This window comes from Gorilla gorilla, chromosome 9 (genome assembly GCF_029281585.2).
Source record: "Gorilla gorilla gorilla isolate KB3781 chromosome 9, NHGRI_mGorGor1-v2.1_pri, whole genome shotgun sequence".
In the NCBI taxonomy this organism is placed as follows: domain Eukaryota; kingdom Metazoa; phylum Chordata; class Mammalia; order Primates; family Hominidae; genus Gorilla; species Gorilla gorilla.
This window is the reverse complement of record NC_073233.2, coordinates 96,182,217-96,209,010: the sequence shown is the minus strand read 5'-3', so window position 1 is coordinate 96,209,010 and position 26,794 is coordinate 96,182,217. Positions and strand designations below refer to the sequence as shown.

General features: G+C 37.3%; 1 protein-coding gene across 3 annotated transcripts in view; it reads left to right on the top strand.

The window, feature by feature from the left end:
- CTSC (cathepsin C) overlaps window positions 1-26,794 on the top strand; it is a 44,755-nt gene that overhangs the window by 4,187 nt on the left and 13,774 nt on the right. Inside the window, exons 3-4 of one of the 3 annotated variants that reach the window (XM_004051947.5) lie at window positions 21,403-21,569; window positions 24,601-24,756. In XM_004051947.5, the coding sequence (XP_004051995.4) occupies window positions 21,403-21,569; window positions 24,601-24,756 (323 nt within the window). Of the gene's footprint in view, window positions 1-5,704; window positions 5,790-7,462; window positions 13,104-21,402; window positions 21,570-24,600; window positions 24,757-26,794 lie in introns of those variants that run through there. The other 2 variants (XM_019037209.4, XM_019037208.4) reach the window with 2 other exon arrangements.

Sequence of the window (26,794 nt, the reverse complement as noted above, 5' to 3'; positions counted from 1 at the left end):
AACTGGATTTGCTGGTGTGATATGCAGCTGGTGGAAACCAGTTTGTCCATGCTAGCTGTTGATGGCCACCAGACCACTGAATTAGTGGAAACCCATGCTTAACCAGTTGTTAACTATTTTTAGTATCATTTCCAGATGCTACGCATTTTTTCTGTAAAAAACATACTTACAATAGTATCTATATAAATTTTAAAAATTGTAATGTATATGTGTTATATTTAACCTGAAAATAATCTTTGGTGTATATGTTGATGAGCCTAGGCCTTTGCAGACCTCTTACAGTTACTCTGTCACAGCCCTTCAAAGGTTCTTTGACTTCAGATTAAGAATCAATTGCATGTGGAATGCATGTGCAAAGGAAGAGATATTCAAGGCAATTGTTACCATGTACCATAAACCTTGTACATAATTTTTTGTCATTTTCTTTTCCTCTGTCTCTATCCCTTCTTCTTTGACACACAATAGACACCTAGTCAATTTATTACAAAAAAAAAAATGAATGAATGAAGTGGAATTCAGTTGGGAAATAGGTTAAATAAATTATTTAGGAGATGAGGAGTAGGTAAAAATAGACAAGTACATGTTTATTCTTTTGACTTAGAAAACTTTTGATTCTTAAATTCTGCAGAATTGGAGAAACTGGTGGGGAAACTTCTAAAATCATTATTTAATTACCAGAGATGTAATAGATATAGACAAAAGCAGTTTTCTTCTTTTATTATTTTTTCATCAGTTAGTTCTTAGCTTAAATAGTAGTCCAAAGCTGGTAGGGACAGAGGGAATTAGCTGGTGGCTGAATGAGGAATTGTATCACTTTTTGTGAATCACAGTGTAAGCACATTTGGTGTTTTGCCATTGCCTAAGAACATTAGTCACATTAGGTCAATAGAAAATCACTTTTTAAAGCCAAATAAAGTTATATGTGTTCCCAACCATGAGTTGGAAAGAACTGATATATATGCTGTTGGAGGGTAGAACCCTGCCTAATCATATGGTTCTGGATGGCATTGATCGAATCCTTATTCTTTCATTAGGAATAACAATAGAAAAAATACTCCTGCCCTACTGATTTCAGGATATGTCTATTTTAAAGTGCCCATTTGACAAAACCATTATCAGGGCCATGTTTTCTTTTTCTGCAGAAAAATCAACCACTGTGGTCAGTAATTAGGTCTTATGACAAGCACCATAATTTCCTTAGGCAGAGTAGAATATAATAGGATACTTGTTTTTGAAACTTAATATAATCAGGTAATATATGTTCCAGATAAACATAGTTTGCAAAGTGATAAAATATCATGTTATTTTAGTAAATCCAATTGCAAGAGTGATGGGAAGCAGAGTTTAAAAACTTAAGAAAGATATTAAGATGGAGTTGACTTTGAATAATAAAGTCATCCACTGTTGATGGGTGACATTTATTCATACAGAAAGTTTACAGATTTTACCATAAGCATCAGGGTATTTCCTGCAGCTGGGGAAACCGTGCTTTAAAGGACGCGTAACTCAAGGAAAACACAAGCCCATTTAATAAGTATTGCATGTGAGAATTGTTCCTATAGAATTAGAAAGCATCTTTTACATTAAAATTTATTTTTGTAAAAGGAGAAAACATCAAAAGTTGAGTAGTATTTGCTATTCAAAGAGTCTTACATAAACGAAAACATACTCAATCTACTGCCATTACAGAAATATTTGACAAATTCTTGCCATGCTTACCTGCCATTGTTGTTGTTATCCTACAAATCAATTGGATTTTCACACCTCTCCACTGACTGGAACCCTACAACTTGCTTCCTTTTACCCTCTTTATATATGCTTCAGATATGCTTGAAGTAGATCGTTTCTTATCGTTCTTGCTGCTCGAGTTTGTTGAGTAGTTGGTACATGCAGAGTATTTGTATGTTATATATATAGGTATTTGTATGTAGGTATTTGTATGTTATATGTATGTATGTTATATATATAGGTTTTGTCCATGGTTCCTGGCTCATAACTCACTCCCAAGACCCTTGTTACAGAAACCAGAATCTCTCTCTCTGATCTTCTCCTACCCTCCTTTCATCTGCCCACTGCAGGACTCTAATCTGATTATGGGTTCTAAGACCCTCATACCAGAGAGTATTCTGCCCCATACCATAGCGGAAGGAACACTGCACAGAGACACCAAGAAGAATCTGAACAGACAGGCCTTGTTAGGTTGAGATCATGCCCTTATAACCTAATTATATTTCAACATGGTTATCCATGCTTTAATCGTGTGTATTCAATGAATACTCCATAAAAGCCCAAGAAGAACAGATTTGAGGGAATTCTGAAGCACTAAACACCTAGGGTCTGACAGGAAGGTGAAGAAGAACTCATCATGCTGGAAGGGTGGTCCACCCTAACTCCGCAGGGACAGAAGCTCCTGTGTCTGGGACCCTTCCAGAACTTGCCCTATGTATCTCTTCAAGTGCCTGTGTATTTATATCCTTTCAAATATCCTTTGTAATAAATCATAAATGTGTTTCCCTGAGTTTTTATGCCACTCTGTCAAATTAATTGAACCCAAAGAGGGGGTTATGGGAACCCCAATTTAAAGCCAGTCCATCAGAAGTTCTGGAGGCCTGGACTTGAGACTGGTGTCTAAAGTGGGCAGGCAGTCTTGGGGACTAAGCCCTCAACCTACGGAATCTGAAACTGTCTCCTGGTAGGTAGCATTGGAGTTGTACTGGAGGGCACTGAGCTGGTGTCTGCTGCAGAATTGATTGCTTGCTTGCTGGTGGGGAGAGCTTCCTACATATTTTGGGGTCACCGAAGTCTTTTGTATTGATTGTTGTTGCTGACTGAGAATAGGAAAAAGCACGTTGAGTAGTTTTTCCACACCGCAGCATTCTTTTAGGCTCCTGCTTTTACCTTCTGCTTCCCTCAGCATCCTGCATCTCACCAGGAGAGACACAGCTTCTTCCCCATTCTCGGCATTCCACTTCGGAATCGATCAGAATAGCTCCTATTGCTAGAAACTTGCTTTATTAAGTTTGTTTATTCAGGGCTTATCTGAAAGAGAAACATTTTTTATGATTTGAGATTTCTAAGCCATTTTAAAACTTGGTTTTAACAGCTTGAGAAATTGGGGATATAGTAGGGATGGAGATACATATATTTGGATGTGACTTCAAGCTAAATAAAAGTTTGGAAGGAATAAAACTTTGACATCTAAAGTTTTTGCATAGTTTGAGTTGAGCAGGAGGTACTAGGTATGTTTTTAAAATATTTTTTTCAGCCAGGCACGGTGACTCATACCTGTAATCCCAGCACTTTGGGAGGCCGAGGCGGGCGATCACTTGAGGTCAGGAGTTCGAGACCGGTCTGGCCAACATGAAGAAACTCCGTCTCTACTAAAAATACAAAAATTAGCTGGGTATGGTGACACATGCCTGTAATCCCAGCTATTCAGGAGGCTGAGGCGGGAGAATTGCTTGAACCCAGGAGGCAGAGGTTGCAGTGAGCCGAGATCACACCATTGCACTCCAGCCTGGGTGTCTCAAAATAATAATAATAATGAAAAAAATGAAAGATTTTTTATTACTCAGCATCCTCCAGGCATTTTATTATCTGAGCACTTTATGGGAGTTACATATTACATTTAGGGCTCACTGAGGTGGGTGGGTATCTAAGCATTTGAAATAACCTTATTTAAACTAATAAGGAGGAATTAGTCCTGTGGCAAGATGGAAACAGTCTTAGAGGCATTCAAATTCAAATTTCCTTTAAAACACTGGGCTGGCCAAAACAAAAGACAATACTATCTACAGGCCAGTTTCTAAGATTATCAGATTTTAGTAGCATTTACCATTTCATTGTACTTGGCACAGTTTAGCAAATTTGCACTTCTTAAAAGTACCTGCAGGTAATCTCCTATATAAAAACACAGTGCAGGCTAGCTTGGCTCCTGCCTCTAATTCCAGCACTTTGAGAAGTTGGAGACTAGCGTGGCCAACATGGTGAAACCTCATCTCCACTAAAAATACAAAAATTAGCCAGGCATAGAGGCGCACGCCTGTAGTCCCAGTTACTTGGGAGGCCGAGGCAGTAGAATCGATTGAACGCTGGAGACAGAGCTTGCAGTGAGCTGAGATTGCATCACTGCACTCCATCCTGGGTGATAGCGTGAGACTCTGTCTCAAAACAAAACACACACACACACACAATGTAACAACACGAAACAGAATACTGTGAAAATGCTTAATTTTGTCTGACTTTACATGATGGCTGGATATGTGATTATTTTTTCTTCTTTATGCTCTTATGTACTTTGTTCATTTTTAATGATGATCATGTATAAAGCTCCTCTGTGTAGCATTCTCTCCACCAAATTGCCCAGAGACAGGAAGTCCTGTAAAACAAACTAAGCTCCAAAAAATGACCTCCTGTTGAATAGGCTTTTTTTTTTTTTTTTTTTTTTTTGGGAAATGGAGTCTAGCTCTGTCTCCCAGGTCCTCGCTCCTTCCACCTCCTGGGTTTAAGAGGTTGTCCTTCCCCAGCCTCCAGAGTAGATTGGATTACAGGTGCCTGCCATCATGCCCAGCTAATTTTTGTATTTTTAGTAGAGATGGGGTTTCACCATGTTGACCAGGGTCTTGAATTCCTGACCCCAAGTGATCCGCCCGCCCAGACCTCCCAAAGTGCTGGGATTGCAGGTGTGAGCCACCACGCCCAGCCTGAATAGGCTTTCTAACCTTTTACTGTTTCTCATTTTACTTTCTCTGAGGCAGTAAAAGAAACTGACTCTAAAAGGGAGCAATAGAGAAGGAACTCAGATTTTATTTTGAAGATTAAGCTACTCAAGGGCTGAGGAAATATGTAGAGGGGAAGTAGACTCATTATGGCTGGAAATTTTATTTGGTGATAGTGAAGCAAATCTTAGGGCTTTCTAACTGAGCTCTTGTTTGGAGCCTTCCAATCTTAATAGAACTATAAGCTAAAAAAAATGACCATCAGTGTTTCTAAAGCAAGTTGCTGCTCAAAACAAGAACACTTTGGGAGGCTGGGGCTGGTGGATCACCTGAGGTCAGAAGATGGAGTCCAGCCTCAACATGGTGAAACCCCTCTATACTAAAAATACAAAAAGTAGCCGGGTGTGGTGGTGCACGCCTAGTCTCAGCCACCTGGGAGGCTGGGGCAGAAGAATTGCTTGAACCCGGGAGGTGGAGGTTGCAGTGAGCCGACATTGTGCCACTGCATTTCAGCCTGGGTGACAGAGTGAGACTCTGTCTCAAAAACAAAACAAACAGAAACAAGAACTCTATGTTGAGAAATCCATACTAGAGGATTTAATTTCTCACTTTGTGTGGTAATGATTAATAAATTTCAAGCTTATCACACAGCCGGAAATGTCACCTGTATTTCTACAATAAAAGATTTGGGATTATTGTGACATTTTTTCACTGAGCCTTCTGGGTTCATTATTAAGATATAACAATTTTAGAAGACTTATTGAGATAGGTATACTTTTTAAAATATGGATTCAATATATCAAGCTCAGCATTTTGTCTTTTGTTTTGTTTTAAACAACTTTGGGTTTACTTGTAAGAGTATTTCAGTGGAGGAAAAGTATCAGAAGTTTAGCACTGAGTGCCCGCCTAACTATTTTATGTCTTCTTTCATGATGATGCTTAATCTCAACATAATGACTCAGTTTACCATTGTAAACTCTTTGTAGGATGTCACTGATTTTATCAGTCATTTGTTCATGCAGCTGGGAACTGTGGGGATATATGATTTGCCACATCTGAGGAACAAACTGGGTGAGCTCCATTGAAAAATTTCTAACTTTGTTATTAAAAGCAAGCTTCCTCACTTCCTGATGGCTTATGCAAATTAATGCCTATTTATTCATCAGAGGGTGACTGGAGAGATTATGGTTTTCTTATGAATTTCTTGCTTGAGCCTGCTTGTCTGCTGTTTCTAAGTTGTCTGCACTATTTTATGTGAGTAATTTTCTACTTTATTATGTTCTGTTTTCACATGTCAAATCAGCTCTCCCAAGAATGATACTTGTAACCTAAGTAGACGTGAACCGAAAAGGGTAAACACCCAGCTAAGAAAAAGGTTGACTCAAGTTCAGTTCACATTCGTAAAGTAGTTATGCTGCCTTAGGTTGCTTATTCTTTTCTTGAAAAGAATCCCTCAAGAGAGAAACATGTGAGGCCACAGCAGCTTAGATCTGTCTTCCACAGAGAAGGTGGCTTTTACAGAGAAATTGACATACTCATCACTTATCTGACATGACCCAGCTTTGTAAAACTGGCTTCTATTAAAATAGTCTTAATAGACTATTCCCTGAGGAGAAGAGAATCTTATTCACTCTTTACATTCTCTTCACATTTTCAGAATAGATGTTTAAATCATTGCTCACACTGGATCCATAAATGTCTAAAATGTTGATGAAGAAATAGGTGATTAGAGAGTAAAATTAATAGAGACTTACCCTTCCTTGCATTTTAACATAATATTCTTTCCCCTTTTCCTTCCTCTGTTACTTGGCTCTTAAATAGCAGAAGTGAGATATGAAAAAGGGAACTGGGGACAAGTATTGAAAGCACCATAGGTTTATCTTATATTAGCATTTCCCAAACTTTATAATGAACCAGCAGTGGCCCACACATCTGCCAGGTAGGAATTGCTCATCAGTTGTGTCACGTTATCTTGTTAAGCTTCAGCAATGTTCCATACAGCCACTAATAACAGATCAAAGTGAGCATTAGGGTTGAAATTAATAAGCTGTTTCTTCTCAGTTCTTTCTGGTAGTTGAATAAATATAGAATGTATTAAATAGTTTTCTTTATTTCAGAACTTCTCAGAGTCTGTAATATATTGTATGGTGGTAGCTTAGGAGGAAGATGCAATAGGAAACTTTTCCCAGATAGGTTCACTATTTTTTTTTTCCACAAAAAATAAGCTGTTCTCAAAATACAGTTTACAAAATTTTATCCTTAACTCTTCACTCTTTCTCCTAGTTAGGGAGACCGCTCCACCAGTAGAAAAGATAAACCCTGGTAATTTGTTGTGTAAATGGGATAAATAGCCTAGTACCTAGTCATGTGGATTCAGGCAGCACTGAGCCTAAATTAAAGTTTGCAAGGTATACATGTTAATGTATCTAAGTTACTATATTTAGCCTGTTTCTTAAGTATATTTCAGAAACATATTCGTTTTTTTTCAGTGGCAGTTACCTTCAGATGCATGTGCTTCTAAAGCATGTTGGTTGCATGTGCAATACATGTTGCTTAAGCATTTAGCTTCAGAATGGCATCTTTCTTGTGAATGTCTTAACATTTACAAAAAAATACCAGGATCTCAAATATCAGTGCTGGTATTTTTTTTTTTTTTTTTTTACTTAAAGAAATTGATATGATTAAATATTAAGAGACAATATGATCCTTGTTGGCTTGTAACCCTAGTTTTTATTGTCTTGTAGTTATTAAATAGAGCATCTGTTGAGGGACTCTTTTAAAACCACAGCCATGAACAGACGTTGGGGCTAAGAGACAGAGCAGCCTGCGACAGTGTGGACCTACCTGTAGCAGCTAGCAAAGGCCTCTAACAGCTACAGTCCCTTCTGGAGTCTTTATTTGCATGCAAAATGCAAAGGAGTCCTGGTGACCTACCTCCAAGGCAGCTGCCCTCCTGAACACACTCCCTTGGAAAACAGTAAACATCATTTTGGAATGTGAACAACCAGAGACTACACAGGAGAAAGGAAAAAAAAATTCTGGAAGATGCAAAATCTTGGGTGGCTTCACCGTTCAGTTTTTTAATAAAAGGAACAATATACAACACATTGTTCTTTTTCTCTTTTGAAATCCCTTCTATTACAGTGATTTTTTTCTAAGATTGTCAGGATTTGAAGTGTATGTTTTGTTTTATTCACAGCGTAAATTTTATTCACAGTTTAACTGTCTCTGCCTGAGTGTCTTTCCTTTCTCTAATTACCTTGAGGAACCCAAGAGCCTGTTGTAAGGAGAAAATAAGGCCCTTGGATCTCTTGAGATTCACAGATATAAGTTATTGAAGGGAAGATGGTCCTATGGAGGACATATTTAAAGAAGGGAAAAAAGAGGCTTTCTCAGATATGTCAGACTGCTATAGTATACTTCTACAGATTATAGACCTCCAGTACCTCTGGCCAGAAAGATGGTATCGTAAACACCCTTTTTTTTTTTTCTTTTCTTTTTTCATTAGGTACAAGCTTTGTGCTAAGAAGTTGACATACTATAAGCTACAAAAGTTCTGTAAAGTAGATATAACTAGTTTCATTTTATAGATAGAGAAAATGAATCTCTTACAGTGCTAAGCTCACAGAGTTTCTAACTGTAAAATGCTAGAACTTGTCTTTCAAGCCTAAAGACTTCCTTGGGGCTAAATAGTGAAAAAAGCCATTTCACAAATAAGTAAATGGTATTTAGAGGCATATTTGGATTTCCCGGTAAAGTCCAGTCTGTGAGCATCATGAATATTAGTTTAATGTTGCATGGGCTCATGCTGAAGTTTTAAGAGAAGAATTGCCTTGAAGTTTAGGTTTCCTTGGCTATTAGGCTACTGACTTTCTTGCCTAAACCAGGGTTTTTTCATTGAAGACCAAAACTTACCTTCTCCTTCAGTTTGTAGTTTGGAAATTGGTAGAAGAGCTTTGTAAACTTCAAATTAAGTACAAACTAAGTGTCATAGTCAAATTTACTAATCTTAATTACAGTATTGTTCAACTGATTGCTATCTTCTAGCTCTTTCCTGCCAAATAATGGTCTTGTTTCCTGCTCTGTTGGTTTAGAGCTGACTTCTTTCAGCTTTGGTAAGCCTGAAATTATGGGGTTATGTTTAATTCATATTGTCTGGGTGGACTTTCCTCTCTTGCATTTCTGCTTGAATAGAAGAATTTTTCTCTAGAGAATAGTTTGTCATCCTTACTCTGTTGATTCAGATGACTCTTTGTATGATCTGAGAGGTATACTGTTCTGCTATTCTGAGAAGAAGTATTTCATAAAGATGAATTAAGAGTACAGTGGACTGCTCCCACCTGGAAACTTTTATCTATCTCACCTCTGGACCGGATAAATTCTTTATCACTCAGGACCTTGATGACGCTGCTCTCTGAAACCCTCCCCAGCTCTCTCTATTACCGTGAGAAACATCAGAACTTTGGTTCCCACTGCATATCGCAGGTACCTCTGCTTTCATGCCATGCTGTAATGGAGTGATTGGGTAGCATGTTTTCATCTCTTTCCAGATTGAAAATCTGTATTTCTCCCTGTATATCTTCAACACCTAATGCACATAGAACTTTGTAGGTACCTGGAAAATGCACCACAGTTTTCTTTTCTTTTTGCAGACTTTTCACAAGTATTACCAACTTACAAAGAATTAATTTTGTAGGATTCTAGAAACACAAATCAGGAATGGTGCCATATACATCTTTTTTGATTCGCTGCTCTAAAGAATATTATCAGGTTACCTTCCTGCAGAGTTTTAAAAGAATTGCATATTTCAAGCTGACTTTCAGGATGTAAATATAACCAAAGCAACTGATATGTAAAAAATATATTCAATGGCTTTCCTAGATTTTCTTCTAGGGTGTTTTATTGTTTTGGGTTTTACATTTAAGTCTTTAATCCATCTTGAGTTAATTTTTGTATAGGTGTAAGAAAGGGGTCCAGTTTTAATTTTCTGCGTATGGCCAGCCAGTTCTCCCAGCACCATTTATTAAATAGGGAATCCTTTCCCTATTGTTTGTTTTTGTACGGTTTGTCAAAGATTAGATGGTTGTAGATGTGTGGTCTTCTTTCTGAGATCTTCATTCTCTTCCACTGGTCTATGTGTCTGTTTTTGTACCATGCTTTTTTGGTTACTGTAGCCTTGTAGTATAGTATGAAAGATAGCATGATGCCTCCAGGTTTGTTCTTTTTGCTTAGGATTGTCTTGGCTATAGGAGCTTTTTTTTGGTTCTATATGAATTTTAAAATAGTTTCTTCTAATTGTGTGAAGAATGTTAATTGTAGTTTAATGGGAATAGCATTGAATCTGTGAATTACTTTGGGCAGTATGGCCATTTTCATGATATTGATTCTTCCTATCCATGAGCATGTAACGTTTTTCCCTTTGTTTGTGTCCTCTCATTTCCTTGAGTAGTGGTTTGTAGTTCTCCTTGAAGAGATCCTTCACTTCTTCTGTATTCCTAGGTATTTTATTCTCTCTATAGCTATTGGGAATGGGAGTTCATTCATGATTTTGCTCTCTGCTTGCCTTTTGTTGGTGTATAGGGATCCTGGTGACTTCTGCACATTGATTTTGTATCCTGAGACTTTACCAAAGTTGCTTATCAGCTTAAGAAGCTTTTGGGCTGAGATGATGGGGTTTTCTAGATATAGGATCATGTTATCTTCAAACAAAGACAATTTGACTTCCTCTCTTCCTATTTGAGTACACTTTATTTCTTTCTCTTGCCTGATTGCCCTGGCCAGAACTCCCAATACTATATTGAATAAGAATGGTGAGAGAGGGCATCCTTGTCTTGTGCCAGTTTTCACGGGGAATGCTTCCAGCTTTTGCCCATTCAGTATGATATTATCTGTGGGTTTCTCATAAAAAGCTCTTATTATTTTGAGATACGTTCCTTCAATACCTAGTTTATTGAGAGTTTTTAACATGAAGCGATGTTGAATTGTATCGAAGGCCTTTTCTGTGTCTATTGAGATAATCATGTGGTTTTTGTCTTTAGTTCTGTTTATGTGATGAATGACGTTTATTGATTTGCATATGTTGAACCGGCCTTGCATCCTGGGGATGAAGCCAACTTGACTGTGGTAGGTAAGCTTTTGGATGTGCTGCTGGATTTGGTTTATCCGTATTTCATTGAGATTTTTTGCGTCAAAGTTCATCAGGGATATTGGACTGAAGTTTTCTTTTTGTTGTTGTATCTCTGCCAGGTTTTGGTATCAGGATGATGCTGGCCTCATAAAATGAGTTAGGGAGGAGTCCCTCCTTTTCAATTGTTTGGAATAGTTTCAGAAGAAAGGGTATCAGCTCCTCTTTGTACCTCTGGTAGAATTCAGCTGTAAATTCATCTGATCCTGGACTTTTTTCATTGGTAGGCTATTTATTACTGCCTCACTTTCAGAACTTGTTATTGATCTATTCAGGGATCCAACTTCTTCCTGATTCAGTCTTGGAAGTGTGTATGCATCCAGGAATTTATACATGTCTTCTAGATTTTCTAGTTTCTTTGCATAGAGGTGTTTGTAGTATTCTCTGATGGTTGTTTGTACTTCTGTGAGATCAGTGGTGGTATCCTGTTTATCATTTTTTATTGTGTCTGTTTGATTCTTCTCTTATTTTTGACAAAGCTGACAAAAAGAAGCAATAGGGAAAGGACTCTCTATTCAGTTAATCCTACTGTATATCTGGCTAGCCATATGCAGAAAATTGAAACTGTTCCTGTTTCTTAATCCATATACGAAAATCAACTTAAGATGGATTAAAGACTTAAATGTAAAACCCAAAATTATAAAAACCCTGGAATAGAATATAGGCAATATCATTCTGGACATAGGAATGGGCAAAGATTTTATGAGAAAGACACCAAAAGCAATTACAACAAAAGCAAAAATTGGCAAATGAGATCTAATTAAACTAAAGAGCTCTGCAACAGCAGAAGAAACTACCATCAGAGTGAACAGGCAACCAACAGAATGGGAGAAAATTTTTTCAATCTATCCATATGACAAAGGTCTAACATCCAGAATCTACAAGGAACTTAACAAATTTACAAGAAAAAAGGAACCCCATTAAAAAGTTGGCAAAGAACATGAACAGACACTTCCCAGAAGATATTCATGTGGCCAATAAACATGAAGAAAAGCTCAACATCACTGACCATTAGAGACATGCATATCAAAATCACAATGAGATACCATCTCATGTCACAATGGTGATTATTAAAAAGCCAAACAACATACTAGTGAGGTTGCAGAGAAATAAGAACGCTTTTACACTGTTGGTGGGAATGTCAACTAATTCAACCATTGTGGAAGACAGTGTGGTGATTCCTCAAAGATTTAGAACCAGAAATATCATTACTGCATATAGACCCAAAGGAATAGAAATCATTCTATTACAAAGATATGTGCACATGTATGTTTATTACAGCACTATTCACAATAGCAAAGACATGGAATCAACCCAAATGCTCATCAATGATAGACTGGAAAAAGAGAATGTGGAACATAAATACCATGGAATACTATGCAGCGATAAAAAGGAATGAGATCCTGTCCTTTTCAGGGACATGGATGGAGTTGGAAGCTGTTATCCTCAGCAAACTAATGCAGGAACAGAAAACCAACCACCACATGTTCTAACTTATAAGTGGGAGCTGAACAATAGAACACATGGGCACAGGGAGGGGAATAACACACACTGGGGCCAGTAAGGGGTGGGGGGTCAAGCTGAGGGAGAGCATTAGGAAAAATAGCTAATGCATTCTGGGCTTAACCCATTTATGCCTAGTGTTCCATTTCTGGAATGCTAAGCATGTGGAAGTTCTTTATATCCTGCTCAAGGTCATTGCCAAGGTCTGATTTTTCACATTCAACAAATTGCAACCTCTGGCATAAATGGGTTAATACCTAGGTGATGAGTTGATAGGTGCAGGAAACCACCATGGCACATGTTTATCTATGTAAGAAACCTGCACATCGTACACATGTAACCTGGAACTTAAAAAATTTAAAATATATATGTATATATATTTAATATGGAATTTTAAAAATTACTAATGAGTTCTTTTGTTTATCTGAGTAATTTTGCATCAACATGCTTTTATTATGGAAGAGAAGATTCAGTGAGTACAAAATTGCAGATACATGTGTCAGAAGATCCCTGAATATAATAAGGCTTAGTATTCTGTGTCATAATTGCCTGTTTGTATTCCTCTCTGGTCTTTAAACTTCATTAGGGCAAGGATCAACTCCATCTTACTAACCATTTGATTCCCTATGTATTACACGATATATGACCAATAATAAGCCTTCAATAAATACTTGTAAAATAAAGAATATTGTGTAATATATCATGTGGTATTGTTTTATTGATGTGTTCTTTGAAGTGTTACCTTTGTGTCCTTAGAGGCTATGGTGGACCCTCAGGCCATATATGTTGGATGATTTAGTGGAAAAGAGATTAGACTTTTATATTTTATTCTATTTATTTATTTATGTTTTAATCTTGTGTAAGCCTATAGAGGCCAAGATAGGGCTCAGAGTTAAAAACAGTGATGTTCTAACTTTCAAAACTACTAAAAACAAAATTAGCTATCAAGGGAAATCCTGAGTGTTCTGACTGCAGGGGTTCACCAAAGCCTGGAGGACCGAAGCTTTGAAATGCTGCATGGTGTGCCTCACCTCTGTTGAGTATAGTGAGGAACATGAGCTGAGGAGTGGATTAGATGAACTCTTAAGATTTTTTTCCAACTTTACGGTTTGAGTTTATGAGTAAGTAAGTGAGGAATGAGCCCAGGGACTTTGACTACTTCGCTGTGCAGTAAATTGCTGTTTTCTTAGCTAATTCTGGAGTGTGTATTTTGGTTTTAATGTAATGTCTTTTCAGCACTGGAAATAAACAGATTTATGACCCTCCATTTTCACATGTAAACTTCCAGTTCCTTCAGTAAAATGCTGGAAGTTGCTTGGCTGTAACCACTGTAACTATTTCCTGGCAGTTTTGCATTTTATTACAATTCGACTTTTTAAATGCATGGTTCAGTCCAGTTAATAGGCAGAAAACTATAGCTATTCCTTGGAACTGACATAGGGAAGTTGGTTTCTTTCTGAGGAAAGATGTGACACTCTCTGATGGATTTGGTAAAATACCAATTCAGTAAAATTTACCTGGTTCCTTTCTGACAGCAAATGGAGGTAATTGTACATATATAGATTTCTATAGTAAACAAAGGGCAAAAATGGAAACATTTTTTGTTTTTTAATGTTGCTGGAATATAATATTTCCATATTTGGTTAATCATCAAATCATTCAACTCCATGCAAAGTACTCTTTTCAAAATTACAAATCATCTTGATGGATTAGACTTAGATGTCTAAATTTTTTATTATGTATTCTAAATTATCTATAGGTACATTTTGAAAATTATATATACATGTATCACTGTACTACATTTGTTGTAAAATGTGAAATATTAAGTGATTAAATAATACTTTATTAATGTCATAAAATTGTGCCCTACCCAAAATATATTTTAAGAAGATATCATTTGAAAATAATGTAAAATATTCTTCATTATTATGATTTTATTGCCAAAAGTAATGTTAGAGTCCCTGTTACTGATAATTTTCATGACTGTAAATTTTCAACATTTGGAAACAAAATTTTCTGATGTGTTTTAAAATCTTAAAGAATTTCAGTAGATTTTGACACATTTTTGTTAAAAGTATGAAAGTGTCACAGCTTTAGAAGGATTTAGAATAATTATCAATTGGTATTAGGGATGACAATTTTAATAGACAAATTTTAACTGAAACATTTGCTTTATTGATGTCTAGGACTAAAAAAAATATTGTAGTGATGGAACCATTTCAAAACATCTGTTTTTAAAAACTTCTTTCAACATGTTTGACAGAAGTCAGAATAGGGTAATTATAAACTTTGCCATTTTCTTATGTTTGCATCATTAGTATTTGCAAATCCTTGTTTCTTTGCAAGTATATTTTAAACTACTTGTTCATTTTATGAGTGTTAGCCTGATTAATTCAGATAAGATGCTCAAGTCAGTTTAAGCAGGCAGATGTGAAAAAGGGAATATGCTGTGCCTTAACTATCTTATAGGGACTTACTAGCACACTGTACATAACAGATGAACATCTGATATTAGATCTGATGGGCACACCAATGTTGTTTCGTATATTAAATAATAGTGGAAGTTTTCAATTTAATTAGTTTATTTATTTATTTATTTATTTATTTATTTGAGCCAGTGTTTCGCTCTTTTCGCCAAGGCTGGGGTGCAATGGCACATGGTTGAAGCTCACTGCAATCTCCACCTCCCAGGTTCAAAGGATTCTTCTGTCTCATCCTCCCAAGTAGCTGGGATTACAGGAGTGTGCCACCATGCCAGGCTAATTTTTGTATTATTAGTAGAGACAAGGTTTCACCATGTTGGCGAGGCTGGTCTCAAAATCCCGACTTCAGGTGATCCACCCGCCTCAGCCTCCTAAAGTGTTGGGATTACAGGCATGAGCCACTGCGCCCGGCGAATTGTATTTTTATGTTAGAAATATATATGGGAGTTACAATACTTTGTTTCCAATGTTCCGCTGAAAACCACTGGTTGAAAGGATAGGTCCCAGTGTCAGCTGCCCAGTTGGCAGTTTTGGATAGAATATAAGTTCTATGAAGGCATGGATGAAGTATCCTTCATGGTAATGACGGTAATGTTAGTATAGTCACTTGTTTAATGTTTTATAACTTTTTAACTCTTCCAACTTCAATTTCATCTATATCTTTCATAGCAGTCCAGTAAAGTAGTATCAGTTATAGATATCATTCCTACTTTCAGATAAAGTAACTGAGGCTCACTAGCTTTGACTTGCTCAAGGTTACGTAAATGATAAGTGACAGACTGGATTTAAAGGGCGGAGTCCACTTTACTAAACTGCCTCTGTCTTCTAGCCAAGTTTGTTATGTAAAGTAAGTATTCAGACATTGGCTAAGTATATTATTAATCAAGAAAACAGTAGAACAGGTTTAAGCGATTTTTTTTTCCCTCTCCTCAGTGTCAAAAAGCAGTCAAGTAAAAGATCCAAGATAAATAACTTCAGTTCCCAAAAATAACTTCAATTCCAAAATTTCCCTATGACTAGGTAGATCTAATTGGATAGCTGATAAAATGAGTGGGAAATTGAAGAAGGGGTATTTTGAGAATGTGTGGCAACTTAATGGTAATATTGAAGAAGCAAATGGATAGTTATTGAATCATAATAGTTTTTTAAACTTAAATACTAGGGCTTGATCTTCATATTTTAGGAAGTTATCTATTTGTTGCAGTAGAAATTGGCATAAATGAATGGAAACTTAAATTATCTCATCTGTGCAAGGCAGTCTTCAGAGATTGATGTTTATATAAGTGAAAACTCTCAGAAAAATTTTTTGGCTGCATTTCAAGCTGGATAGCGGGGTCAAAACTTCAACTTCTTAATTGGTGATACAACGTCAGAAATCACAAAAGAAGTATTTCACAGGAAAAATGACATACCCCGAAAACATTCAAATCAGGAAAATCACAGGGGTACAGTGGATGGTCCCCCTTAAGGTACTGCGTACTTGGCTTCCCCGCTGGTAAATGTCTCTTTTACTAAGTTGTTGTCGTGCAGAGTGGCATTGCAGCTCTGTACTTTTACAGAATAATTTCAGGTTCTAAAATTGATACATTATTTCAGATTGTGAAGACTAAAGAATAGTATAAAATAAAATTTTAAAAGGGAAAATAATTCCATCAATTTAATGGAATGTGTAGGGTTTAAGTTATAACAACAAAAACAAAGTTGTAGTTTTTTAGGATTACTCATATAAATAGTGTGTCTATTAAGAATTACTGGCTTTATGAATATTAAATAAGAAGGCTGGCCATGGTGGATCATGCCTGTAATCCCAGCACTTTGGGAGGCCGAGGCAGACGGATCACCTGAGGTCAGGAGTTCAAGACCAGCCTGGCCAACATGGCGAAACCCTGTCTCTACTAAAAATACAAAAATTAGCCGGGCGTGGTGACGCATGCCTGTAATCCCAGCTACTCAGGAGGCTGAGGCAGGAGAATTGCTTGAACCCAGAAGACGGAGGTTGCAGTGAGCTGAGATCGCGCCACTGCATGCACTCCAGCCTGGGTGACAGAACAGGACTCCATCTTGAAAAAAAAAAAAAAATTAAGACAACCACAGATATAAGGATTTGCAGTTAGAAAGCTTGAAGGGAAATTTTTGGAACTTCTAGGTCAACCTAAATTTACAGATAGGGAAGCAGCTTTGGAGGGGAACATTTGCACTTCTGAAGTAACTGTGATTTGGACTGTCAGACATTGTGATATATTGGCATCACCACACCTCTGTTAATTATAAACTTACCTATTCTCAGTGCCTTGTTAACTGTTGAAATAGGACTTGACATTTGTTGTTCTTCCTCTTCTGTTATTCATTTATTCACTCATTTAGTAATTAATTACTTCCTAGTGCCAAGATAGTTTTCTAGGTACTGAATAAACAAAAATCCTATTGTCATAGTTATGTTTTTGTGGAAAGAACAACCTGGTAGACTATCGTGAAAAATAAATGAGTTAGTATACATAAAACACAGCCCATGAGATAGAGTCTGTAATTATCATCCCTGCTTCATGTATTTATTTATTTATTTATTTATTTAGAGAATGGATCTGATTCTGTCATCCAGGCCGGAGTTCAGTGGCTGGATCATTGCTCACTGTGACCTTAAAACACCTGGCCTCAAGTGATTCCCCCAACCTCGGCCTTCCAAAGTGCTGGGATTAAAGGCATGAGCCTCTGTACCTGGCCATTGCTCCTGTTTTAAAGATGAGGAAACTGAAAGTACAGAGAGGAAAGTGACTTGCTCAGGATCACACAGCCAATAAGTGGCAGAGCAGTCTAGGCAGTCTAGGCCTGAAGGCATTATTCTTTCTTTCTGTTCTGCGTCAAAAACCCTAGGCAGGCATGGTAAAAAGACTGAAAGAGCCAAGGCAACATAGGTACCTGAAGAATGGGAAAACACCTATGAGGACTGCTAGAAATTTTAGGCAGCCCTTTAAAGGCCTTGGGCAACAATTTGAATGTGACTCATGAGTCAGTTAATTCTCTGCAACTTTTTTTTTTTTAAGAGAATACAATGGATAAAGCAATGACCTTTGTAACATGTAAACGTGTATTTGAATCCTTTCCTCTCCATTTAATTTTGCAGAGTCACCTTTTCTTCATTAGAAAGAAATTTTATCCCAAAGAGATTATCGTGAGGCTCAAATAATATAGGTGGAAGCCCTTTGGGTTTAAAAAAAAGCCTTTTCTGTCATTTCTGGGTATCTCCCGTCAGTGATTTTAGTAATTGTTTACCTCTCTGGCTCTTCGTGAGAAGACAAATTGTAGGAAGAAGTGGAGGATGGCATTCGGTAGGATGCTTAGTTCTAGTTCCACCACTTCCTTAGGTCTTTTTTTTGTCCCCCAAGACTATATCATTTCTGTGTTCTCTTGAACCTGTAAGATTTATGAGTAATCTGTACAATATTTATAAAGTATGAAATCTCTGCCATTGTGGCACAAAACTAGCCATAGACAATGTATAAATGAATGGGCATGCTGTTCTCCAGTAAAACTATATTTATAGAAATAGGCAGCCTTCTCCAATTTTAGTTTGCTCACCCCTTTCCTATAGAACTCAGGTTTATCATATACAATGTTACACATTATTCCTTTGAATAAATTGTTTACCTAATACTTTTTAAATTTGGGCATTTTCTAGGACATTCTATTGTTTTTATTTTTAACTTGTGTTATACTGCAGTGAATGTCTTCCTGTGTGTAGCATTTTGTTTGTGTATGTGTGCCAATATCTATAAAGTAGCTCTTAAGAACTCTGGAAACATTGTCAGACTGCTTCCTCAAACAGCAGAGGTGGGAGGGAGCATCGGCCTAACCCTACCTGGCCTGCCTTACCAGCATGCAACCAAGGAGAAGAGAATAGGATCAAGAGCCAGTGCCAGAGAGAAGTACATAATACAACTTTTTGGAGTTTAGGTTGCATCCTATAAAGTTACCATGTTAGACTGTTTCGATCTACCAAAGTAGAAGTTTTACATAGTTTAGTATGAAGTTAATTTTATTAACCTTTTCACACAACACACCCTCTCATATTGCTGCCCAACAATGTCCTGGGCCTTTGTTTCCATGGTCATCATATTGAGTAGGGTTTTAGCAGGGACTTGAGTAGTTGGGAACTGAACTCATGCTAGTGAAGCCATTCTTCACTAGAAGCAGACATATGGGATTCAGAATATCATGAACAACCAGCCGGGTACAGTGGCTCACACCTGTAATCCCAGCACTTTGGGAGGCTGAAGGAAGCAGATCACCTCAGGTCAGGAGTTTGAGACCAGCCTGGCCAACATGGTGAAACCCTATCTCTACTAAAAATACAAAAATTAGCCAGGCCTGGTAGCACATGCCTGTAGTCCCAGCTACTTGGGAGGCTGAGGCAGGAGAATCACTTGAACCTGGGAGGCGGAGGTTGCAGTGAGCCGACATCTCACCAGTGTACTCCAGCCTGGGCAACAGAGTGAGACTCTGTCTGAAAAAAAGAGACTATCATGAATATCACCAAAGATAAAAGCAAGATGCGGATATGAGTAGCCCAGAGTAACTTTTCCTGTGCTATATAACATAGTAAGTGGTGATTCCCACAATTCAAGTCCAGTTTTTCTGGATTCTAAAGCCATACATTTTTAACTCTCCCCCTAAATATGATTTGAATTCAGAGAGTCAGATGCAATAAGGTAATTTTAACTTTAAGTGTAGTTTAGCCCACACATTTCTCTAAACTGGGGGTTGGCAAACTACAAACCTATTTTTGTAAGTAAAGTTTTATTGGAACACAGCCTAGCTCATTCATTTATGTATTCCCTTTGCACCTTTTAGGTTGCGTAGTTGTGACTGAGGTCTTCCAGCCTGCAAGCCTAAAATATTTACTATCTAGTCCTTCAAAAAGAAGTTTGCCAACCTCTGCAAACAAGTGAAATAATGTGTATTAGAGTAGAGCAGGAGTCCACAAACTACAACCTCTGGAGCCAAAACTACCCTACTCTCTGTTTTTGTAAATAGAAGTTTTACAGAAACAGTTGATCCCTGTGCCAATTTGTTTGAGTCTTGCTTTTGACGGCTTTTGTGCTACAAGGGCAGAGTTGAACAGTTGCAAGAGAACTAAGTGGCCTGCAAAGCCTAGTGGTCTTTGCTGTCTGGCCATTATAGGAAGTGTTTACCAAACCCTGCATTTGATCATGGAATCCCAGAATGTTTTACCTTCGAGGATTTTTTTTTCTACTTTCCATATTTTACAGGCAAGAGAACTAAAGCCTCGTAAAATCTTGCCCAAGGTTCTACAAATAGTCTTTTCTATTAAATTAAGTCAGAGCCTGAAATTGTCTGTGCCCAAGTCTCTCCTCAGAAATTTAGCACAGCATTTTCCCTTTCTGTCTCCCACATGCTACACAGTCATCCTGGATCATGTGCCCCGCCTCCATGAGGAGATGTTCTAACATGAGGGTGACTAGGCTCTGGAGCCAAAGCGTCTTAGTTCAAATCCTGGATCTGTTAAAAATGATAGTTATTTTTCAGTTCTAACACTGAAATAAGACAAAAGGCCATAATAGTGAAATAAAGTGTAAAGAATATATTTAATACCCAGGTTACTTTAGCCCCCTCATGATCAGAATATGCTAATAAATTGAGAGATTGACAGAAAAAAAGGATTCTGTTTCACTGTGGCTCACACCTGTAATCCCATCACTTTGGGAGGCCGAGGTGGGTGGATCACTTGTCTGGAGTTCAAGACCAGCCTGGCCAACATGGCAAAACCCCATCTCTACTAAACAATACAAAAATTAGCCAGGTGTGGTGGCAAGCACCTTTAATCCCAGCTACTCGGGAGGTTGAGGCAAGAGAATCGCTTGAACTTGGGAGGTGCAAGTTGCAGTGAGCCAAGATCACACCACTGCACTCCAGCCTGGGCGACACAGCAAGCAAGACTCCATCCCTGGAAAAAAAAAGTTCATCATTTGTTCTTGTAGTTTCCTAGTGTGGCCCTTGTCTCAGTGGAAAATTGTAGTGTGATAGACTGAGGAGAATTCTGTTTCTGCCACTTAACAGCCTGTTGCCTTGGTAGGAGCTCCTTATTTCTGAGCTGAGCTCCTTTTGTCCTTGGTAAAATGTGGTTATTATTATCTGCATCCTCATAGTCTTCTTGTAAGGACTGTGAAGTCACTTTTGAAAAATGCCTTGAATATGCCAGATGCTCTGTTTTCTTTGTTTTTTGTTGTGTTTTGTTTTGTTTTCCCTTGGCCTTCATTCCTGGAAGTGTTTTGTTATATACATTTTGTTTGGTGGCCAACAGTGCTAACCACAGAAAAGTTTGTATCTCTTCTTTTTCTAGAATAATTCTTACAGTGTAACCTCTCAGGGTGAAGTTTTTGTTTTGATTGGCACAGGGTGAAAAGGGGCACATTTACTGTGAATGAGAGCCATGGAAATGGACCTGAAATTTGAAGACAGATTTTACTTGGTTTTCTTTTCCCTTATTTGTTTGCAGTATAAAGAAGAGGGCAGCAAGGTGACTACTTACTGCAACGAGACAATGACTGGGTGGGTGCATGATGTGTTGGGCCGGAACTGGGCTTGTTTCACCGGAAAGAAGGTGGGAACTGCCTCTGAGAATGTGTATGTGAACACAGCACACCTTAAGAATTCTCAGGAAAAGTGAGTTGCTACAAATGAGACATACGTTTAGTTTTGTTTTATAGTATATATGAATATGTGTGTACATTTTTGGAATTTTAGTTTGATTATACAAAATATCTGTGGCTTAGAAATATTAGGCATGCTATGTAAAACCTTACTGGAAAAATAAATTGACCAACATTATTGAGAGTATTTTTTCAAAGTATTCCAAAAGTAATGGACCAATGATTACTTTAAATGAAATCACGTAATGGACCACAGAATTGCAAATTACTAATAAAGAAAAGCCATTTTGCTTATTGCCATGTAATAACATGTTGCATGATACAAGTAGATACATATGTTTATGCTGCAACAAGTGTAGGTGATACTATTTGGGCAACTTTTAAACAAGACCATAAATAACTGAAATCAAAGTTCTTAGTATTTATGTAGCCTGTTGGTTTGCGAGGGCTGCCATAACAAAGTACCACAGACTGGGTGGCTTAAGGAAGGTTGTTTTTTCACAGTTTTGGAGGCTGGAAGTCCAAGATTGAGGTGTTGTCAGGTTTGGTTTCTTCCAAGGCCACACTCCTTGGCTTGCAGATGTCTGCTTGCTTACTGGGCTCCTAAACAGTCTTTTCTGATTGTCCTAATGTCCTCTTCTTATAAGGACATCAGTCATATTGGATTGGGGCCCACCCATATGACCTAATTTTACCTTAATTACCTCTTTAAAGGTCTGTCTCCAAATACAGTAATATGGCAGTGATACAGGGGGTTAGAATTTCAACGTATGAATTTTGAGGGGGACACAATTCAGACTGTAAACTGCAGTTAATGTTTACTGTTAAATCTGTAACTGACTAAACCACACAAACAGGAGATTTCAAATAAGACTTTATTAGTTTTGGAAGGAAGAGATGAAATATTGTTACCTTTTCTGTTTTATGTAGTTGTAAAAGCCACTAAAAATGTACATGTACAAATCATCCCAAGCCAGGCAACATTAGTAATGAATGACTGCAGCACAGAGGTAAGAGAGATGATTTAAAGGAGGATGAATTGTCTGCAAAGGTGCTGGGCAAGATCTAGACTAATTCATCCCCTTCATTTTAAGTTTAGGTTTTAAATAGCTTTGTTTGGCTTGATCCTAGAGCTACACATTTACTTTTAACTTGTTTACTTTGTACCCTATCATTTAGGATATGCTATGTACTATTGTACTCTATTTGATATTCCAAACATTCTCTCATTTAGTGAAGAAGCTCCCAACCGGAGTGCTCAGAACCTACATTGCCTCACCTGTGAAGTGAGCATGTGGGACTGAATTGCCTTTGAGGTCTCTTTCGGCTCTTAATGATCTGTTATCCCATAGTAAGATACATTATTTTTAATCTCGTTGGATCTTAAACACCAAAAATAATAGTATTTAAGACGTAGGATGCTATCTTGTCATTGTTTTAATGCACATGTCAACACACGAGGTTTTGCTAGATGTTATGATAAAGCAAGGGAAACAGAGCAGGCTACTGCTCCTCAAATATCTACAGTCAATGAAATATTGACTGGCGTTGTGGGAAAATATCTCAAAAGTATTTTATTTACAATTTAAAATATATTCTTTTGCCTAAAGAAACAATGAAACAACTATAACTTGTTTTTGTTATTGTGTTAGTGTAGTCATACATATGATACAGTTTTATAATCTGCTTGACAAAGGTACCTCTCTGGTTTTTTCACACTTTGCAACAAGTGGGAAAGAACTTTGACAAAAACATTAAAACATTATCAACCTGGTTGCACGTTTTTCTGATTATTTTCAGTGCTCTTAGGTTCTTAGACCATATCAAAATTCTCTCTCTACACACATGATTTATAAGAGAAAGAAAAGTTTGCAGTATGCGTAAAATGTTCCTCAGGTTAATTATATCTTGTTTTGCATAGTTGAATGTTTATGGAAGTCTTAGATAATGAGTCACTCTGAAACCACAGACTCTTTTTTAATAGTAATAATATGGTGAGTTCTATAATTCCTAGCGTCTAGCACACAGGTATGATAAATGTTTTAATTAAGTGAATAATCAGCTTCCTGAATTTTTCTACTTTGTAAATATGCTCTTTGTGTGTTGAATCTATTTACATATATATCTAAGCATTTGGCACAAGGTAAACCAATGTGGCTCAGATTTTAATGTTATTGTGAATCACTTGGGGATCTTGTTAAAAAAAAAAAAAAGGAGATTCTGATTCAGGTGATCTGGGCTGAGTACTTACAGTATGCATTTCTAATAAACTTCTGGGTGTTGCTACTGATATTGGTTCAAGAACTAAATTCTGAGTAACAAGTATAAACCAAATGTCCATAAAGTATAATTTCTTTTAGTATCATATGGTTATAATGCTTGCATTTTGTATATATGTTGCTTACAGGTTTTGCTGTTCTCTTTTTTTCTTATTAAAAAGGTTATAAAGGTACACTGTAGAAACTGTAGGGAGTAGGGGAAAGCTTGGCATCTCATGCCACCATTCAGAGGTAACCATGTTTGGCATTTTAAAAATGCATTTATAGTGTGTGCACGCGTGTGTGTGTGTGTGCATACATATACATTAATATAAGTATAATATATATTACTGTGCAAAAGTTGATAAATTGATTATGATTATGTATAAACTTTGATATCTTCTCATATTTAATATAATATAGTTGTGAGCACTCTTCCATATCATTAAATAACTTTCTAGACATTTTAAATGAATATATTATATAGAAAATGAAATATCATTAATCAGTCCCTTATCTTAGAATATTTATTTTGGTTATTTACAATCTATTAGTAGTTTAAAAGTACTTCATGGAAAATCCTTATACATGCATCTTAGTTAACTTGAACTTTTATTTTTAGAGAAGACATGCCAGGCTATTCTAGGCTATTGATACATGTTGCCAATTACCTTCCTGAAAGATTGTACCACTTTCCACTTAGGCACAGAGTGTGAATGCCTGTTTTAATTACTCTATTTACATCAGTAAAGACTATATCTGAAATGATCTCATTTTTGGGGACAGGTATTCTAATAGGCTCTACAAGTATGATCACAACTTTGTGAAAGCTATCAATGCCATTCAGAAGTCTTGGACTGCAACTACATACATGGAATATGAGACTCTTACCCTGGGAGATATGATTAGGAGAAGTGGTGGCCACAGTCGAAAAATCCCAAGGTAATAAAGCACACATTTTATCATTAATAAAAATATGAATGCTGAATACCATCCTCCCTCCTAAGCAGTCCTACCAGTGTTGCTCGCCATTTTATTGGTCATCCCAGTTGTAACTTTTTATGTGATCTGTTAACGATCTTTATCTCCTATCGATACATATTCTGTCACTCTCCAAGTCCTATTTATGAGTTTTTCTTTCACATGTCTGTTGTTTCCATTGCCCCCTTTCCATTTTCTACTCTCTGGCATGCAGCTTTGTCCTGTTTCCCACATGCTATGGATTAGCCTCCTGCCCCTAACCACCTGAGGGGTTCTTCCTGCCTGCTGCATAAAGAAAAACCATGGCAATATAGTAGAGAAGGAGCTTAAGAGACACTAGGCTGGCCACGCCACATGGGGGATGGAGTTCATATTCAAATTATCTTGTCCAAAGCTCATAGGTAGGGGTTTTTCAAAGGCAGCTTGGGGGAAGGGGTGGGGGTGGCCAGGTAACAGATGCTTGCTGCTGATTGGTTGGGGTGGGTGAAATCACAGGGAGTTGAAGCTGTCCTCCTGTGGGCTGAATTGCTTCTAGGTGGGGCCATAGGAGTGGGGTTGCTGGGTCCAGGTAGAGCCATGGGTGTCAGACATGCAAAAATAAAATAAAATGAGATAAGGTAAGATAAAATAATAAATAAAATAAATATAAAATTTCCCTGAAAAGATATTTCAAAAAGCCAGTCTTAGATTCTACAATAATGATGTTATTTGCTGGAGTAATTGATGGAGTTGCATGTCTTGTAACCTCTGGAATAATGGCTGACAATCTCTCAAGTCTGCGCCTTAGCTGGACTCAGGTTCCTCTTCTCCCCACAGCCTGACTGCCTCCATTAGCTTCACAAAAGTGGTTGGGTTTCAGGGCAAGGCCCATTGTCATTTACACTATAGCCGAAATGACTTCCGAAGTTAGCTTGGCCCAATAGCCCAGGAATATTTAAGTGGAAGGCAAGATGGGGGATGGGTTAGCTCAGCTCTCTTTCACTCTCATAGTTTTCTCACTGGTATAATTTTTGCAAAGGCGGTTTCATGCCTGCCATCTCTTTGGTCGCTACCTCTCCCAGTTCCCATTCTTAGCTGTTTTATGAAATGCTTCTAGTTTCATCCTCTTGTACCAAGTTCTGGGAGACTGATTTGAGTAATAATAAAACTCCAGTTTCCCATGCAGCCGGCTCTGCATGAATTAAACTCATTTTCTATTGCAATTTCCCTTTCTTGATAATCAGCTCTGTGTAGGCCGTGAGGAAGGAGAACCCATTGGGTGATTACGGGACTGTGTTACTGCCCACTACCTAATGGATACATTTAGCCTGGTATCCAAACCCATCTAATTATGACCATAACTATATTTATCACCTTGCTCTGCTTTCAAACGATATGACACACAATGAATGAAAACTTTCATTTTTCATCTTCATTTGTGCTGTTCCCTTTGCCTCAAATAGCCCTCAACTTGCCTACAGTAACTGTAAAATTTGCCACCTAAAAAAAAAATCTCAAAATCCTCTCTATGCTTTGATGTCCAGCGGAAAAAAAAAAAAAAAAAAAGTTATCAGTATAGCTCTACTACTCTCAACCAGAGGTGGCATTTTTCATCTTTACCCCTAAGCCCCATGGTATATTTCTTAGTTTGGGAAATTATATCATAATACTTTGAATCTGTCTAGTCAGAAATTTAGGTAATTTAAAAAAAATTATTTTTCTGAAAGTATAGCTGGATCTAGCTTAGGATCTACATCTATCTGATATAGTTCCTTAACATTTGTTAAATGGCCACGGATAAGTCCTGTAATGCCATACTTTGCTTTAGGATCATGTGACTAAGGGGTAAGGAATTGGAAAGCAATGGGGAGCTAGCAGAATTTGAAAATTATATAGGTAGGTTATTTTTCCTTAATACATTGAAATAGCCTCAAATTCTCAGAGAATACAATGTTTAATCCTCTAATATCTGTAGAGTTCATGGCTCAAATTTGTATTATTTGAATAAACTACTAATTGA